The 19,905-nt window shown below is 42.4% G+C and overlaps 1 protein-coding gene across 24 annotated transcripts in view; it reads left to right on the forward strand.

Moving 5' to 3' along the window:
• Window positions 1-19,905, forward strand: part of STAU2 (staufen double-stranded RNA binding protein 2) — a 231,633-nt gene that overhangs the window by 207,797 nt on the left and 3,931 nt on the right. For 23 of the 24 annotated variants that reach the window (XM_043539463.1, XM_043539469.1, XM_037892434.2 and 20 more), the window contains one exon: window positions 18,979-19,067. In XM_043539463.1, the coding sequence (XP_043395398.1) occupies window positions 18,979-19,067 (89 nt within the window). Of the gene's footprint in view, window positions 1-10,565; window positions 10,593-18,978; window positions 19,068-19,905 lie in introns of those variants that run through there. The other variant, XM_043539476.1, reaches the window with a different exon arrangement.

The raw sequence follows: 19,905 nt of genomic DNA on the forward strand, positions 1-19,905 counted from the left end.
TAAGAGCTGGACGTAGGGATATTCCGAATATGAATATGTTTGTACAATAAAAAGACAGTGGGTGAAAGAAGGCATGCATGCCTGATGTTGCTAGAAGCCTGATTGTGCCTAATACATTAGAAAAGGTGTTCAAGGACAGTTAATCCTTACTTAGTGATTATCCCCATAAACCTGTCAAGGTCAGGGTCTACATGGATTGTCTGCCATGCGAATACTGGTTGCGTCTGTTAAAGTCGGTTAGGACAGCTTTAACTACCACAGCCAACTTTTTCAGAAGGGTTCTAAGTTCTATATTCATGAATCATCATCCTTTGTTTGAACAGAGGATTCCCACTTCTTTCCCCCTCCCCTCTTTGGCAGGTGCAACCATTACCCTTAACCCTAGTGCATACCAGGTGAATGTTCCTTTGTGCAGAGATTAATTTGTTTTGGAAAATACTATTTCCATGTAAATTACATGAGTTAATCAGATTATGCTATGCATGAAATACACTGGGTACAAGCTATTTGCAAAAAGGGCTAGAAGTCATTTAATTAAGGCTTACCTTGTGTAGTGTGAAAAGCCTTTCTGAAATTTAATGTTTAAACAGATGTTAACATTGGTTAATCAACTGGAGAGCATGAGGTATTGTGAGCAAGGGGGCAAAGACTCCTAGCAGAAAGTATTGCTTGTGATACAGGAAATTCAGTTACAATAGCAACTGTGGGGGAAAGGGATTTATTCTCAATACCCCTCACTTGATTTCTGTTTCATTTATATTGCCATCTTGATAAATCAAGGCAGATTAAATAGCCACTTTAAGGAGTAAATTCTCAGCCATCTGTCCATGCATAATTTTGCATAAGCAAATACATGCAGCTGTATTCCTGTTCATCTGCAATTTTGGGTGTAAAAAAGTCAAGGCCAGGTAGAAGCCTGGCTGAAAATTTGCTCCCAAAAAGAGTGAGAAAGCCTTAGACCTTCAACAAGAGGGAGAGTGTGTGTGTGTAAAATTATTGCTAAAACAGTTTGGTATTCTTGGAACACTAAGCCCTCAAACTCACAACAGGCCTGGCACTGATTGCCTAACAGCCTTTAAATTTGAAATTCAATCCATATATTAAAAAGGTATGAAGCCACACTCATTGCTGGTGGAGACACCTTTGACTTCAACAGGATTGCATTGATTGATTGCATTGATAACTATGCCAGTAGTTAGCCAACACTGGAGAAAAGACCTCCATACTTTTTGTTGTTTTCTAAACCAGGAGAAATTTTGGGTTGGATTGTCATTCACTGATCTCCATTTTTGTTTACAAACAACTGCAGGTCCAGTTTTGCTCCTGCAATAATAGGTGCTGCAATTTAGGGGTTTCTGAGTGCAGATGCAATCAGGGATTTAGGGTTAGATTCACAAAGGAACTTAGGCACCTGCCATTTTAGGCACCAAAATCCCAGATTTGTGCCCCATGGGTCTTCACAGAATACCCACTCAGATTCCATCAAACTCTGGGCACCTGAACACACACAGCACCTAAGTTCTGGCTCTGAGCATGTGCCCTGCTGCCTCACTCCAGGCATCCACCTGCCTAAGCCCCAGTGCAATTTACCAACTGGGGCAAGACTGGTGTCCTCCCTCTAACGTGCCTGCAGGGCCTGATTGGGTAGGGGTGCTCAGAGCATGCGTAACTCCACACAAAATGCTGGGGGGAGCAGGACCACCTCCCTCTTAACTTTTAGCCCAGTGGTCAAAGTACTCACCTGGTATGTGGGAGACTGCTGTTTCAAGTCCCTGTCCCCCCAACTGAGGAGGAGAAGGAAGTGTAGCAGGGATCTGCCACCTCTCAGATGTGTGCCCTAGGCACTGGACTATAGGATATTCCATGGGGCTCCCTCAGTCTCTCCTGCTCAAGCTGTTCCACTGCAGATAAATAAGTGGCGAGTGGATCACCCACATCCTGGGTGACTGCTCTAACCTCCCAGACTACAGTTTCGGTCTCATGCTTGCATGCACTCTCTCTGATCTGCTGACTCTTTATGTACCCAAAGTGGAACAGCTTTAACAGATGGGACTGAGGGAGTTCCACATCAGAATATCCTATAGCCCACGGGTTAGGGTACTCACCTCAGAGGTGGCAGATCCCTATTTAAATCCCTTCTCTTCATCATGCAGAGGGAGGACTTGAACCAAAGATTTCCCACATCCCCAGCTAAGTGCCCTAACGATGGGTTAAAAGATACGAGGGAGGTCCTCCTCCTTCTACTCCCCTGCCCTCCCAGCTTCTTGTAAGAAACATCCTAGGCACCTGTCTTGAAGAGAGGAAAGGAAAAAGAATCCCAGGCAGAGTTAGGCCTGAACTCTGTGAGAGGAGAGGTTGCCAGATTTCTACTGCATTAATAGCCTCAAGTCACTTAAAAACTAGCTCCAACGTAGCCTAATCTATTTATTGAAACAAAGTTTATTTATTAACACATTGGTCTATACGTCAAATAACAAATGAAAGCTTTCATCAGATACCTAGTACAGATTTTATTAATTAAAAAAAAGCTACAAGCCCCAGCAGGAGTTTGTCCACATTAGCAACAAAGCTCAGAGATGACAATCAACTTCAAAATCAAAACCCCAAAACTGGAGGGCCTGGAGGGATGTGTGTGTACTGGGAGAGGGTATTTGTGGGGGGGGTGGGGGTGCTGGGTTAGTACTGGGAGGGAGAATTTGGGGGATGCTGGAGGGGTACCTGCACCCTCACACTCGAGGTGGGGACAGTGTCATGCTCCTTGTCATGGTGGCAAGGCTGCTGGCAAAGAACCAAGGACTCAGTGCCAGCCTGCAACTCCCCGTGACCCTCTCACCTCCCCAGGGTGGGCAACTAGGGCCTGGCCCTGTCACCCTTCCCAGTTGGGCTCTGAGGTCCCTAGGTGGGACAGAGCCCTAGAGGGGCGTAGCGGCTCTGCTTACCCGGGGGGCTGGGACAGGCGGGATCTGGCAGCTATGGATACAGGGGAGGGACCAGTTGGGGTGCAGAGAAAGAGAATTTGTGGCTGGAATATGGAGGGAGGGCCTGACCCTGCCCCACTTGTGTTTGCAGGGTGTACATGGTCTACTTGTGAATGCCAGTTGCAGTATTTTTTGTGCTGTCACCGGTTATGGCATTTTGGGATAGGTATCATCCATGACAACTGGAGTTAGAAGGCACCTCACTGTGAGCTGACACTGTTGAACGGTATATTTACCAGGACTGTGGCATTGCTGTGATGAAGTTTGTGGTCACTGAGTACTTAATAGGAATAATTAGGGCCATAATCTACTCTGAGATACAAACAGTAACGTCAACTGGAAACACACTGAAGACAACAAAATTTGGCTATTTGAGTTTAATAGGAAGATTCTGAAATGCAACAGATCTAAACAGAGAAAAACAGCTGTACGCTGTGCTGAAAAGACCCCATGAAATCTTTATCATGTGGACGTGAGCTGAAAAACACATCCTCTAGTGCAGGCTATGCCTGCTGGTCTCTGTGAAAGAATGACTTAATGTTGTTAGATTGTCATTACAAAACATTTAATCCCTATAGAGGGCAGCAGGAAGAATAGTCACAAATTTCAATACCATTTACTAATTGCAAATTGACTTAAGTAAAGCTACGAATAGCCAAAATAACTGGAAACCGCCATCTCCATCCTGATATACACACATTTTTATAATAGACATGGCAGCCAAGACAAACAAAGAGTAATGTAGTGCATCCTGTTGGCATCGTATCTTTTACACATTTCATGTATCTCTTGTTTTCTGTATAGTTACAGCAGCGCCAAAAACATCTGTTGTATAACCTATGGGTCTTTATTCACAAAACAGTTGTAAAATCTTCTGGGGGAGAGAAATATTTCTCTCTCGCGCTATATATATATATATATAATATGTGCAGATGCTCTCTTGTAAGAAAACTCTCAATGGAAGGAAGTATCAAGCCTTTAAAAACAGTGTTCACCAGATTCGTTGTCAAATGTTCCATTTTTTCTTTTACATTTAACTGAAGTTCAGAAGTTATTTTTATCAATTCATCTAGGGTGTAAATCCAGTGAGGCCATAGAATTTAATTATGGATGAAAATTAGCCCATTGTCTTTGCTTGTAGCTCTTCTTCATTGCACAAAACTTAAAACCCCCTTCTGCTTCTACTCTGCATAGCTGCTCAGCTGCTAGCTTCCTTCCTACCTCCAGCTTTTCCAAGTTTATCATGGGCACAGAGTTGGGGAGCTGGTGGATGATGAAGAGCTGTGAGGAGTGCAGCTACCAGGTCCATTCCTGCTCACAGCCCCTCAGTTATCACTTGCCCCCATCCTGGCTCCTAACAGAAGCATGGGGAAGCCAGCAGGAAGCAGAGAGACAATTCATAACTAAGGGGCTAGATGTACACCCAGGAAATCTCTACACAACCCCATTCTCCATGCAATGCCCCTCAATTGTGTTTCCTACAGTAATCTCCCACTTTCCCTTTCTCTTAAAAAAAATGATCTCCCCACACCCCCCCAAAACATTCTTTTGTTACTGTGGAGTTAAGGTTAAGGTGTTCAGTGGTGCCCTATGCTTCTTGTGTCCTTCCAAAAAGAAAGAGTTTAATTTCCTAAATCCAAACAGTGTAAAACCATTAACTATAGAGTTAAGATCTCCTTACCTACATCTTATAAGACTGCTAACTTTGCATGATAGTATACACACTCTAGAAAATTGGAAAATGCAGAGTTAAGATGACACTTTCCACACGTTTCCCAGAAGAGATGGGCAGGAGAAGCACAAGACATATTTAAGCACCTGGAAGCTTAACTTCACCCTCACAAAGTGTCTTGCGAGCTATTACTATGTGTTAAGTTCCACAAGCTAATTCAAGTATATGTGTGAACTGACTTCAGTAGTTTTGGGTAGACCTTTATTTAGACCTGAGTTTGCTTCATTTCCACACAATATCACAAATACTGTATTATGAAACAGTGATAGATAGTGTCACTTATGCTAAGGAGAGTTAGTTTAAAATTTTGTTAGTTTACTTTTTGTGTCCACCATAGAATCATAGAATCATAGAATATCAGGGTTGGAAGGGACCCCAGAAGGTCATCTAGTCCAACCCCCTGCTCAAAGCAGGACCAAGTCCCAGTTAAATCATCCCAGCCAGGGCTTTGTCAAGCCTGACCTTAAAAACCTGTAAGGAAGGAGATTCTACCACCTCCCTAGGTAACGCATTCCAGTGTTTCACCACCCTCTTAGTGAAAAAGTTTTTCCTAATATCCAATCTAAACCTCCCCCATTGCAACTTGAGACCATTACTCCTCGTTCTGTCATCTGCTACCATTGAGAACAGTCTAGAGCCATCCTCTTTGGAACCCCCTTTCAGGTAGTTGAAAGCAGCTATCAAATCCCCCCTCATTCTTCTCTTCTGCAGACTAAACAATCCCAGCTCCCTCAGCCTCTCCTCATAAGTCATGTGCTCTAGACCCCTAATCATTTTTGTTGCCCTTCGCTGGACTCTCTCCAATTTATCCACATCCTTCTTGTAGTGTGGGGCCCAAAACTGGACACAGTACTCCAGATGAGGCCTCACCAGTGTCGAATAGAGGGGAACGATCACGTCCCTCGATCTGCTCGCTATGCCCCTACTTATACATCCCAAAATGCCATTGGCCTTCTTGGCAACAAGGGCACACTGCTGACTCATATCCAGCTTCTCGTCCACTGTCACCCCTAGGTCCTTTTCCGCAGAACTGCTGCCTAGCCATTCGGTCCCTAGTCTGTAGCGGTGCATTGGGTTCTTCCGTCCTAAGTGCAGGACCCTGCACTTATCCTTATTGAACCTCATCAGATTTCTTTTGGCCCAATCCTCCAATTTGTCTAGGTCCTTCTGTATCCTATCCCTCCCCTCCAGCGTATCTACCACTCCTCCCAGTTTAGTATCATCCGCAAATTTGCTGAGAGTGCAATCCACACCATCCTCCAGATCATTTATGAAGATATTGAACAAAACCGGCCCCAGGACCGACCCCTGGGGCACTCCACTTGACACCGGCTGCCAACTAGACATGGAGCCATTGATCACTACCCGTTGAGCCCGACAATCTAGCCAGCTTTCTACCCACCTTATAGTGCATTCATCCAGCCCATACTTCCTTAACTTGCTGACAAGAATGCTGTGGGAGACCGTGTCAAAAGCTTTGCTAAAGTCAAGAAACAATACATCCACTGCTTTCCCTTCATCCACAGAACCAGTAATCTCATCATAAAAGGCGATTAGATTAGTCAGGCATGACCTTCCCTTGGTGAATCCATGCTGACTGTTCCTGATCACTTTCCTCTCCTCTAAGTGCTTCAGGATTGATTCTTTGAGGACCTGCTCCATGATTTTTCCAGGGACTGAGGTGAGGCTGACTGGCCTGTAGTTCCCAGGATCCTCCTTCTTCCCTTTTTTAAAGATGGGCACTACATTAGCCTTTTTCCAGTCATCCGGGACTTCCCCCGTTCGCCACGAGTTTTCAAAGATAATGGCCAAGGGCTCTGCAATCACAGCCGCCAATTCCTTCAGCACTCTCGGATGCAATTCGTCCGGCCCCATGGACTTGTGCACGTCCAGCTTTTCTAAGTAGTCCCTAACCACCTCTATCTCTACAGAGGGCTGGCCATCTCTTCCCCATTTTGTGATGCCCAGCGCAGCAGTCTGGGAGCTGACCTTGTTAGTGAAAACAGAGGCAAAAAAAGCATTGAGTACATTAGCTTTTTCCACATCCTCTGTCACTAGGTTGCCTCCCTCATTCAGTAAGGGGCCCACACTTTCCTTGGCTTTCTTCTTGTTGCCAACATACCTGAAGAAACCCTTCTTGTTACTCTTGACATCTCTTGCTAGCTGCAGCTCCAGGTGCGATTTGGCCCTCCTGATATCTTTCCTACATGCCCGAGCAATATTTTTATACTCTTCCCTGGTCATATGTCCAACCTTCCACTTCTTGTAAGCTTCTTTTTTATGTTTAAGATCCGCTAGGATTTCACCATTAAGCCAAGCTGGTCGCCTGCCATATTTACTATTCTTTCGACTCATCGGGATGGTTTGTCCCTGTAACCTCAACAGGGATTCCTTGAAATACAGCCAGCTCTCCTGGACTCCCTTCCCCTTCATGTTAGTCCCCCAGGGGATCCTGGCCATCTGTTCCCTGAGGGAGTCGAAGTCTGCTTTCCTGAAGTCCAGGGTCCGTATCCTGCTGCTTACCTTTCTTCCCTTTCTTCCATGTTTAGGTCTCTGTGAGAAGTATGTGTGCACGCACCTCTGTTCTCAATGTTACAAGACAAGTGAGACTAATTGGATTGCTTTCACAAAATAAGCATCAAGATTTCTTTTTAAAGTTTTGTAAGGTTTTGTAAATAGTATTTAACATTGAATGGTATCTTACTGAGGATTTTCCCTATATAAATCAGATAAAAATGTCCCATGTTTCCATCCTTGACATCAGGGTAGTAAAGACCAGCGCCTTCATTCAGCACAGTTTATTTTTGCAGTGATATTCTTCCACTGCCAAAGAAAAAGGAAAAGAGATGTTCTTACAGACTCTATTGTGAGATCCAGGATAATATTCCTCTAAGACGTTCCAAAATAGGGTTTCAGCAAAGATTAAAGAAATACTTGTTGAAGCTACTCTACAACTTTTCATCCTCCTTAGCATATCTCCACAGTAGGCAGTTAGACAAGTAAAACAATAGTAGATATGTAACAAAGAAAATTTATTCTGATCTCGATAATTTTAACAATTAATTTAAAAAGAAGTCTGTATAGGCCCATTTTGGCTCTTGACAAGTGTTTTCAATGACTTTTAGTTCATAGAATCATAAAAATGCAAGGCTGAAAGGGACCTTGAGAGGTCATCAAGTCTGACCCCCTGCACTGAGGCAGGACCAAGTATACCTAGACCATCCCTGACAGCTGTTTGTCCAATCTGTTTTAAAAACCTCCAGTGATGAGGATTCCACAACCTTCCTTGGAAGCCCATTCCAGAACTTAACAACCTTTATAGTTAGAAAGTTTTTCCTAATATCTAACTTAAATCTCCCTTACTGCAGATTAAGTCCATTACTACTTGCCCTACCTTCAATGGACATGGAGAACAATTGATCATAGTCTTCTTTATACCAGCCCATAACATATTTGAAGATTGTTATCAGGTCCCCCCTCCATCTTCTTTTCTCAAGACTAAACATGCCCAGTTTTTTTAATCTTTCCTCATAGGTCAGGTTTTCTAAACCTTTGATCATTTTTGTTGCTCTCCTCTGGACTCACTCCAGTTTGTCTACATCTTTCTTGAAGTGTGGCACCGAGAATTGGACACAGTACTCCAGCTGAGGCTTCACCAGTACCAAGTAGTATGGAATAGTTACCACCCATGTCTTACATACAACACTCTTGTTAATACACCCCAGAATTATTCCTTCCTAAGTGAATACTTGTCTTGACTGAATTTCATCTTGCTGATTTCAGACCAATTCTCCTGTGTGTCAAGGTCATTTTAAATTCTAATCCTGTCCTCAAAGTGCTTGCAATCCTCCCAGCTTGGTGTCATCCGCAAGTTTTATAAGCAGATTCTCCACTCCATTCACCAAATGATTAATGAAAATATTGAATAGTACTAGACTCAGGACTGACCGCTATGGGACCTCACTAACTACACCCTCTTGGTTGGAACAAACCATAGATAACTACTCTGAGTATGGTCTTTCTGCCAGTTGTGCACTCACCTAATAGCAATTTCATCTAGACCACATTTCTCTCATTTGCTTTTGAGAATGTCAAGTGAGATTGCATCAAAAGTCTTACTGAAATCAGGATATATCACATCTTCCTATCCACTAGGCCATTAACCTGGTCAAAGAAGGAAATTAGGTCAGTTGCCATGATTTGTTCTTGACAAATCCATGCTGGCTATTCCTTATAACCCGATTATCCTCCAGATACTTACAAACTGATTGTTTAATAATTTGTTCCAGTATCTTTCCAGGTACCAAAGTTAGGATGACTGGTCTATAATTCTCCGGGTCCTCTTCATTCCCTTTTTTAAAGATCAGTAACTCCCTTCTCCAGTCCCTTGAGACCTCAGCCATCCTCCTTGAGTTTTTCTGAAGGTAACAGCACATAATTAACCTGTGAACTCACTTCTACAAGATAGAGGCTGGATGCTTATTAATTTATATAATATCACCTATAAGCCCCAATGAAGTATCAGGGCTCCATTGTGCTAGGACATACAGCAGTATGATAAAAAGAAGAAAAAATTGTAAATTAAAATATTAATTTTTATTTAAATCAGCTTTTCTATTTAAATTAATACATTTCACTTCTTAGAAATAAACCTATTTAAAATTCTGATAACCTATGTTAAAAAACGAAACTCACTATAATACTAAAATCATTAATTATGTTTAATACAGGCTACATTTAATTTAGAATATATTAAGCAGTACATATTTGCTGCCAAAGCTTTAAAGAAAGTCAAACCACTGAACTGGTGGAAATCACTGAATAAGCACCTGGAACCAGTTTGTTGAAGTGCTAAATCAGCATTTGGCAGCTTTTTGCAGGTACAGAAAGAACATTTTCTTCATTTCAGTTTATTCAACTAGTACAGTTTAATGGCTAGTTCACTGAAAGTTAAGAAACTGATTGAGAGTTGAAATTGCCGAAAAGCTTGTTTTCCTCTTCCAATCTACAAATACAAACTAGAGGTGAGAATGAAATCTACTGGTTCAAAAGTCTTTAAAGACATGGTGATCAGAAACAATCAATTCAATTGAGTAATTACAGATAATCCTTCCGTTGTTTAATAAACCAGCTGGTTTTCAATGCAAAACGTGTTTTGATAAACTTATATAAAAAAGTATCCAGAACATTTAAGGTTGTTTTATGTAGGAAACAATTTTAAAGTGCTTTTTGTGCATTTTTAATTGAATTGCAATGTCCATCCAAATAGAGCTTGATGCAAATCATAACTAAAAAAAAGTAATCATGCAGTAAATAAGAAATGCATCATTTCCTAACATAATAAAAATGTAAAAATAAACAACGTGAATCAATGCATGCTAAGATATACAATTGCTTAAATATGTATGGTTAGCAAAGAATAGTAACAAATTTAGTATAAAGACTATATTTAGTTGCAAATCAACATTTTTAAATGGTTACCAACCAGTGAGAACCAACCTTTCTTTAGGAAAATACCTAATAAGGACCAATTGAAAACAAGTTAAAAATTGATTATTTAAATCAAGGTTTCCTGTCTGCTGATTTAAATCAATCCACCCTGCACTATACAGACAAGTTAAAACAAAACAACAGTTCCTGCCCCAGAGAATTTACAATCTTGGAATCAGACAGGAAGCAACAGATGGATAAAACAGACAAATGGGGATGAGGTAACAGAAAAGCAGAAGTCTCAGCTTGCCACTGCCCTAACCAATGCCAGACAGTATTGATTTTGTAGGCACACAACAGATGTCTTAATGAGAATAAGGTGATGGCTTTACAAATTATAACAGTGAGTTTTTCCCCATGCATAGGAGGTGGCATAGGAGAAAGCATAGAGGTGACTGAAGGACAAGCAGCTAATCAGAAAATCACAGCTGGCATTATTGGTAGAGAAAAGGTAAAGGTTGAGAACTCATAGATCTTATAGGGTGGGGCTGAAGAATGATGGGCCTTGAAGACAAAGACAAGGAGATTGTGTTTCATGCAGTGGAAGACAGGGAGCCACTGGAAGGAAACAGCAAAGGGGGTGGATGTGGTCAGAATGCCAGTGTCAGGAAGACTATCCTAGCATCAGCATTTTGAATTGATCCGAGGGAGGCAGTGTGGCTGGCTTCAGTGCTAGAGAGGAAATAAATTGAGGTGTGAGATGATGAGCGCCTGGTAGTCTGGATAGATAGAATAGGACAAATCTTAGAAATATTATGTAGATAGAAGCAGTGAGACTTGGACATGGTTTGGATGTGCAGAGATTTATAAGAGGGAAATAACTGATTTGAGTGACTGAATGGTGGAATTATTCAAAGTGAAGGAAAAATAGGAAGGCTTTTGGGTTGGAGTTCAAAAGCTCAGTTTTGGCCATGTTGCCAGCTGGACATCCATATGGAGATGTCAGAAAGATAGATGAAGATCTGAGATTGAATGGAAAGAGGCAAACCTTTAATGGAGAGGTATATTTGTGAGTAGTCAGCGTAAAGATGGTATTTGAAGCCATACTTGTGGTTAAGATCTCTGAAAGAAAAGGTATCAAGAGAAGAATAGGGAGCCAAAGACTGGGCCTTGAGGAATACCCACTAGAAAGAGGAGAAGAGGACCCACTCAACAGTCCACAGAAAGAGCAACATGAGAGAACAGAGTCTCAAAAGCCAATGGAAAACTGAAATTTAAGAAGTAGCAAGTGGGTCAGTGGTGTCAAAGGCCTCTGAGAGCTCAAGGAGAACAAAGATGGAATAGAGGTCACTTGAGACTTTAAAGAGAGCAGTTTCAAGGTTGGGAAGGTGGTTTAACGAGGGTAAAGAATGAAGTTGGAGGAGAGGAACTCAAGGCAGCAGTTGTACATGCTGTGTTCAATAAGCTTGGCAGTATTTGGAGAGGCAGGTGGGAGTCAAGGGTAGAATTTTGATTTTATGATGGAGGAGATTAAAGCATGCTTGTATTGTGAGGGGAAGGAGCCTGTGGAGAAGGATAAGGGAGAGTGGGGACAAGAGAGACAAAGCAGAATGGGATGGGGAGGGGTATCCACTGGAGCATATGGAGGAGTTAGAGGAGATTAAATAAGAAATCTTGTTGTCGGAGGAGAAGGGAGGGGAGGCAATAGGGCATGTCAGTACAGGTGGAAAAATAAAGCTGCTTGGCTAGGAAAATAGCAGAACTGCAGCAGTAAGAGAACAAATTTGTTGTGGAGGAAGATTGCATGATCATATGGCTTTCCTAGAGTTGCTAGAGGTGGAACAGAGGAAGCAGATACTTGGGTTGATCCAGTGCTGGGCTTTGGTAAGGCAGACTATGTGATGGGAGACAGTAACAAAGGAGTTGTGGGTGGTGAAGACTGTAGAATGGAGAGAATCAACAACCACGTCAATGGAGGAGGGGGCCGAGAGCAGACAAGAAGTTATCAGTGTTAATACATTGGAAGTCAAGAAGGAGTGGGTGGCAGGGCAAGGGGGGCATGTTGGTAATGCTGATAAACGCAAGTTTAGCAGGATATTTTTAAAGGTTCAGATATTTATATGGATAATAATAAATCCATAATTGCATTTATAAGATAAAAACGTGCAAACCCTCATGCTTCTTGATATAATCCAACTACCAACTGCCCGGAATTAGGAAGAAACTTCTCCGAGGGTCAAGTTACTCCATGCTTGCCCATTATGAAGTTTCTTGTGCTGTCTTCTGAAAGCTTTAGGTACTGTTCATTGTCAGAAATAGGATATTGGAATGGATAGACCATTAATATAATGCAGCATCACAATCCTTGTGGTGCTATTCAGCTGGCCCGGATACAGGTTGTCTAGCAATATTTAAATTATGTTAACATACATTTCAAGGGAAGGCACCACGGAGAGAATCCAGGAATAACTATCACTTTAATTGTGAAAGCAGATCCAGCATTTTGTTACAACAGTAGCCTGTGTGTGATTCTTGGGGTGATGGCTGTGTCTCTGGTCCAACAGGAACTGAAAATTCAGATAAAAGCATACAGAGAACCTGTTTATGTTGACAAGTAGGAATAAAGAAACTTCACTGAACTCTCCAGTTTCTAAATGTTTATTCTGGGGTTTGTCCTTGAGGAATGGAAAGTTTCAGGATAAAGGTGAATTACGGAGCAAAAAATAAATTCAGCCTAGTTCTTCTTGTTGAATGTCCCCACTAACATAGGGGAGCTTTTGACACCAAAATGTGTGTTAATTTTTAGAGCTGTGGATTAATTGCAGTTAACTCAAGCGATTAACCAAAAAATTAATTGTGATTAAAAAAATTAATCATGATTAATCACAGTTTTAATCACACTGTTAAACAATAGAATACCAATTGAAATTTATTAAATATTTTGGATGTTTTTCTACATTTTCATACATTTTCTACATATTCATACATTTTTTACATTGTACACTGTTGTAACAAATCAAAGTATATATTATTTTTGATTACAGATATGTGCACTGTAAAAATGATAAACAAAAGAAATAGTGTTTTTCAGTTTATCTCATACAAGTACTGTAGTGCAATCTCTATGTCATGAAAGTGCAACTTACAAATGTAGATTTTTTTTGTTACATAACTGCAGTCAAAAACAAAATAATGTAAAACTTCAGAGCCTACAAGTCCACTCAGTCCTACTTCTTGTTCAGCCAATTGCTAAGACAAATTTGTTTACATTTAAAGGAGATAATGCTGCCCTCTTCTTCTTTACAATGTCACCTGAAAGTGAGAACAGGCATTTGCATGGCACTTTTGTAGCTGGCATTTCAAAGTATTTACATGCCAGATATGCTAAACATTCGTATGTCCCTTCATGCTTTGGCCACCATTCCAGAGAACATGGTTCCATGCTGATAACGCTCGTTAAAAAAATAATGCACTAATTACATTTGTGACTGAACTTGGGAGATAATTGTATATTCCCTGCTCTGTTTTATCCTCATTCTGCCATATATTTCATGTTATAGCAGTCTTGGATGATGACCCAGACATGTTCATTTTAAGAACACTTTCACTGCAGATTTGACAAAATGCAAAGAAGGTACCAAGGTGAGATTTTTTTAAGATACCAAGAGCACTCGACACAAGGTTTAAGAATCTGAAGTGCCTTCCAAAATCTGAGAGGGACGAGGTGTGGAGCATGCTTTCAGAAGTCTTAAAAGAGCAACATTCCGATGCAGAAACTACAAAACCCAGAACACCAAAAAGGAAAATCAACCTTCTGCTGGTGGCATCTGACTCAGGGTATGTCTACACTATGAAATTAGGTCGATTTTATAGAAGTCAATTTTTAGAATTCGATTTTATACAGTCATTGCGTATGTCCACACTAAGCGCATTAAGTCGGCAGAGTGTGTCCTCACTACCGTGGCTAGCATCGACTTACGAAGCGGCGCACTGTGGGGTAGCTATCCCACAGTTCCCGCAGTCTCCACCGCCCATTGGAATTCTGGGTTAAGTTCCCAATGCCTGATGAGGCAAAAACATTTTCATGGGTGGTTTTGGGTACATGTTGTCAGTCGCCTCTCCCTCCGTGAAAGCAACAACAGACAATCGTTTCGTGCCTTTTTTCCTGGGTTACCCATGCAGACGCCATACCACGGCAAGCATGGAGCCCGCTCAGCTCACCCTCACCGCTGCTGTTGTGGGCAAGTCTACTGTAGGGGCTGCTGTGATCCAAGTAGCCAATGCAATCATTGACATTCTGTTATCAAGGGTAGTGACTCTGGGAAATGTGCGGGCCTTTTTAGATTTGAGGTGCATCATATTCCTGTCCTTCGTTGCTGGTGAAGAAGTCTTGCAGCCGTACATTCCAGTCTGGTTGGCGCTGTAACACCCCATAGCACTTCTGTGGTTGACACAAGTAACGGCTCCAGGGCTCTTGCTCTTTTGCCTTGGCCGAGGTACCTTGCCCTACCAGGACCTCCAAGCATTCGACACAGGAGCACCTGCAGCAGCTGGCATTGCCACAGAGCAGCAGCTCCTGGATGCCTTCGCAGCAGACGGTGCAGTAGGACTGCTAGCCGTCCTTGTCCATGGTGTACGGCTCCACCGCTTCCGCTGCAACTCTGCTCTCTTGCTACTCTGCAGCAGATGGTGCAGTAGGATTGGTAGCCGTCCTCATCGGACATATAGCTCGGCCTGGGGTTCTGGGAACATCTTTCCTGCCTGGGTCCTAGCAACCTCCAGGGCATGGTTTATGGCTCCACCGCTTCCGCTGCAACTCTGCTCTCCTGCAAGCTAGAGGCTTCTGCCTCAGGCTGCTCTCCCAGCCAGTAGCACCACGCAGTCGCACCTACCCCAGCCTTCCCCTTGCTCCCGTGGCTCGTGAAGCCTGGACATTAGTAAGGAGCAATTCAACTATAAGCTGAGCAAGTGCTGAATGGTGGTAGAATGTGCCTTTGGATGTTTAAAAGCTTGCTGGCGCTGTTCGTCAGACCTCAGCGCAACCAACATTCCTATTGTTACTGCTGCTTGCTCTGTGCTCTATAATATCTGTGAGGGTAAGGGGGAGATGTTTATGGTGGGGTGGGAGGTTGAGGCAAATCTCCTGGCATCCAATTTTGAGCCGCCAGACACCAGGGCAATTAGAAGAGCACAACAAGGTGCGCTGCGCATCAGAGAAGCTTTGTAAACCAGTTTCATGACTGGCCAGGCTGCGTGTGACAGTTGTGTGTGTTTCTCCTTGATGCAAACCCGCCCCCTTTGTTGATCTTAATTCCCTGTAAGCCAACCACCCTCCCCCCTTCGAAATAAAGTAACTATTGTTTTGAAAACATGCATTCTTTCTTTATTAATTAAAAAAAATGAGATAATGGACAAGGTAGCCTGGGTGGGGTGGGGGAAGAGGGAAGGACAAGGCCACATTGCTTACTGTAGCCACACTAAAAATAAAACTGTTTGAATGACAGCCTTCTGTTGCTTGGGCCATCCCCTGGAGTGGAGTGGCTGGGTGCCCGGAGCCTTCCCCCCCCCCACGTTCTTGGGCATCTGGGTGAGGAGGCTATGGAACATGGGGAGGAGGGTAGGCGGTTATACAGTGGATGCAGCAGGGGTCTGTGCTCTTGTTGGCTTTCCTGCAGCTCCAACAGATGCTTCATCATGTCCGTTTGCTCCCCCAACAGACACTTCATCATGTCCGTTTGCTCCCCCATTAGCCTCAGCATCGCGTCTTGCCTCCCTTTCCTGGCCTCTGCCACTGAATGCCTACATGCATTAAGCTGTGCCCTATCAGTGCGGGAGGACTCCATGAGCTCAGAAAACATGTCATCGCGAGTGCGTTTTTTTCGCCTTCTAATCTGCGATAACCTCAGGGACGGAGATGATAGGGGGAACGTAGAAACATTCTATGTTCTACGATTCTGGGGGGACGGGGGGTCACCTGTGCTGCTGAGTTCGCCACACTGACCAAACAGGAAGTGAAATTCAAAAGTTCCCTGGACTTTTCCTGTGTACCTGGCTAGTGCATCGGAGTTCAAAGTGCTGTCCAGAGCAGTCACAATGGAGCACACTGGGATAGCTCCCAGAGGCCAATACTGTTGATTTGCATCCACACTACCCAAAATTCGACCCAGCAAGGTTAGGTTTAGCGCTACTCCCCTCGTCGGGGAGGAATACAGAAGTCGATTTTAAGAGCCCTTTAGGTCGACGGAACAGGGTTGGTTGTGTGGATGCAGTCATTTTTCAGTCAACCTAATGCGGCTAAATTCGACCTAACCCCGTAGTGTAGACTAGGGCTCAGATAATGAAAAGGAACATGCGTCGGTCTGCACTGCTTTGGATTCTTATCGAGCAGAACCCATCATTAGCATGGATGCATGTCCCCTGGAATGGTGGTTAAAGCATGAAGGGACATATGAATCTTTAGTGCATCTGGCATGTAAATATCTTGCAATGCGGGCTACAACAGTGCCATGAGAATGCCTGTTCTCACTTTCAGGTAACATTGTGAACAAGAAGTGGGCAGCATTATCTCCTGCAAATGTAACCAAACTTGTTTGTCTGAGCGATTGGCTGAACAAGAAGTAGGATTGAGTGGACGTGCAGGCTCTAAAATTTTACAATGTTTTATTTTTGAATGCAGGGGTTGTTTTTTTTTACATAATTCTACATTTGAGTTCAACTTTCATGATAAAGAGATTGCAGTACAGTACTTGTATTAGGTGAATTGAAAAATATTATTTCTTTTGGTTTTTTACAGTACAAATACTTGTAATCAAAAATAAATATCAAGTGAGCACGGTACACTTTGTATTCTGTGTTGTAATTGAAATCAATATATTAGAAAATGTAGAAAACATCCACAATTATTTAAATAAATAGTATTCTATTATTGTTTAAAGGCGTGATTAATTATGATTTTTAAAAATTGCATGATTAATCACGATTAATTTTTTTAATCACTTGACAGCCCTATTAATTTTGTTTTCTGAAATCTTTTCTGAAATCCTCTTGGCACTTCTTGGGTCACTGAAGGCTTCCCAGCATATGACATTAGGTATAGATTGCATTGAGAGTTCTGATATTTGTGATGTCACATTCTTGGATACCTTCTGTGAACCAGGACGTTCTGAGAAAGTCTCAGAGAAAAGAAACAGAATTTTAAAAAGATGGTTAAAACTTTTTATATGCTCAATGCCTGATGCAGCTTGATTATTAGGGACATTGAGATAATGAAATCTGTTTTTCAGGTTAGCTTTGCATTTCAACTTTAAGACAAAACAGGTGGCAACTTGTTTGTTATAATAGGTGTGTTCTGAGGGTGAGATATGTAGTATCTGAAAATTTCATAATCAATTCCTGCTAATTAATCATGGGAAATTAATCATTCCTCTCAGTTGCCAGAGCAGTCAGCAGAGAGAAGAGGGATTTACCTAGCAAACTGAAGCAGATGTAGGGGAGGAGACAGAAGTAAAGGAATAAAGAATGCACTTACACAAATAAATTTAAGTCCTATAAATTGTAATATTGTTCCATTCCTGTTGCCTTCCCGTCATCCAGTATAGGCTCAAGTACCTTCTCAGTGTCTTTCATTGACCCATGTATAAAATATTATCAGCGCCACCCACAGTGCTATTCTAGATCTAGCCATTGGGATGTAGGCATCTTCCTCCACCACCACCCCGTCAGTGTTCCTCCTTTTTATTACGTTACACGACCCACATCTCTCGGATTCTCTGTAACTTGAAGTCTTTAAATCATGATTTTTGAGGACTCCAGGAACTCAGCCAGAGGGTATGGGGTCTATTACAGGAGTGGGTGGGTGAGGTTCTGTGGCCTGCAATGTGCAGGAGGTCAGACTAGATCAGTTATTCTCAACCTATTTACCATTGTGGGCTGCAGGCTGAGAACCACTGCGCCAGACACACTGGCCTGCCCAGCCTTGCACTGCCAGCCTGCCCCTTCCCCTCGGGGGCAGATCTGTACCATGCACCGCACCGTCCCCTTGCCCAGAGTCCGGCCCCGCTAATCCCCCCCACAAACCCCTATGCCCGGAGCTCCCCCCAACACATCCCGTGGCGCAGGGCCAGGAGCAGAGCCCCCAAGTAAAACTTGGGGGTGCTGCAGCAGCCCCCCCTCCACACCCCTAGTCCCTGGTCCTATGCTGCCCTTCTCCCTCTACCCCCTCACTGCCCAGAGACCCACTCTCCTGCACACTGTCCCCCTGCTGCACTCACCTCCCCAGCTGCTGCCAAGAGTGCTCCAAATGGCCCCATCCTTTGCCAGGCCCAATCAGAGAATTTTTAATTTTCTTTTTAGCGCACAGCTAGACTGCCGCTGTGTTCTAATTGGGCCACATGCGGCCCATGGGCTGAGAACCACTGGACTATATGATCATGATGGTCCCTTCTGACCTTACAGTCTATGAGTCTTGCAAGAATTACTGACCTAAGATTCCCTCCTCAGGACCAAAGGGAAGTGTCAGCTCCATAAACACACTAAGGGAGGCTGGGAAGGCGTCATAGAGAAGTGAGAATTCTAATGGGCATAGTCTCTCCTTAATGCTAGTAACACAACTTTCATTAATCCTTAATGGGAGTTACTCATATGCATGGAGAGGTGAATATATCATTCTTTGCTCACAAACCAGCTCTTTATCATGGCATTGTACTATAGACTCTTTACTACCATCCTAACTTAATTTGCCTCAATATACAAGAGGTGCATTTAAAAAGAACTGTCATTAGTGACTGTCTTCATTATATCATTACAGTACTAGTAGTTGACAACTCATTTTTTATTCAGGCAGCTTTAAGTGCCTTGAAACAGTTTTCGGAACAAGAACTGGATCCAGTGGAAGGGGCTATGAAGGTTGAAAATGGAACACTTGAAAAGTAAGTGTCATTTAGTCTTTTATATTTTAATGCCTGTGTGCTGTGCCATAGAAACAATGTTAATTAAAAGCTTAATTGCCCTTTTAGAACTTAGCAAAAAGGGTAGTTCATTTCCTCTAGAATTCACATATAATTTGACAATTTGCTCACATAAAATGCATTTCACTTTTAGTACTAGTTGTAGTGTTTACTAACTAGTAATGATGCAGCCAGCCTTCTCTTGCAAAGTTTTTCATTTTAATTGTATGATTATCACGTAATTAGCCTAACATGAGTAACTGGACATTTTATTTTAGCGATCGATCTTGCCTTTAGTCAAACAGGTTGCAGTGCATGATGTTGCATTTAAGTAGCTTTCTGCCAATCAGTGTTTATGTATGTAATGTCAATTTTATCCTAAAGAATTTGAAAGTAAAGCAGAATTTCTTTCAGTCCTTAAGAACACTGATCTGGAATTTTAGCTTTGAGGAATATACACTAGATGTAAGTTTCATAGTGGATTTTTTAAAATTAATTATTTTGAAAGAAAATAGGATTGTTTGTAAAAACCAGTACATTTTTCCAACTTTTAACGTAGCTCAAGGAACAAAGTAGTGTTAAGTTACCAAATAGCAGCGTAAGAGATAGACTATAAATATAAGTGGCATTTGGAATTTTCAATAGATATACTGTGCCTATTTATAAAACTGATTTAATCAGAAACATTTTCCACATGATCTCATCAGCATAGTATCTGAACATAAATATTGTTGTTTCACTTTAAAATGTCACCTTTCATGGTGACCTTTGACTCTCATGTGCCATCTGCTAATAAACATGTCTTAAAGATGTGCAACCC

Source organism: Chelonia mydas, chromosome 2 (genome assembly GCF_015237465.2).
Source record: "Chelonia mydas isolate rCheMyd1 chromosome 2, rCheMyd1.pri.v2, whole genome shotgun sequence".
NCBI classification, from domain to species: Eukaryota; Metazoa; Chordata; order Testudines; family Cheloniidae; genus Chelonia; species Chelonia mydas.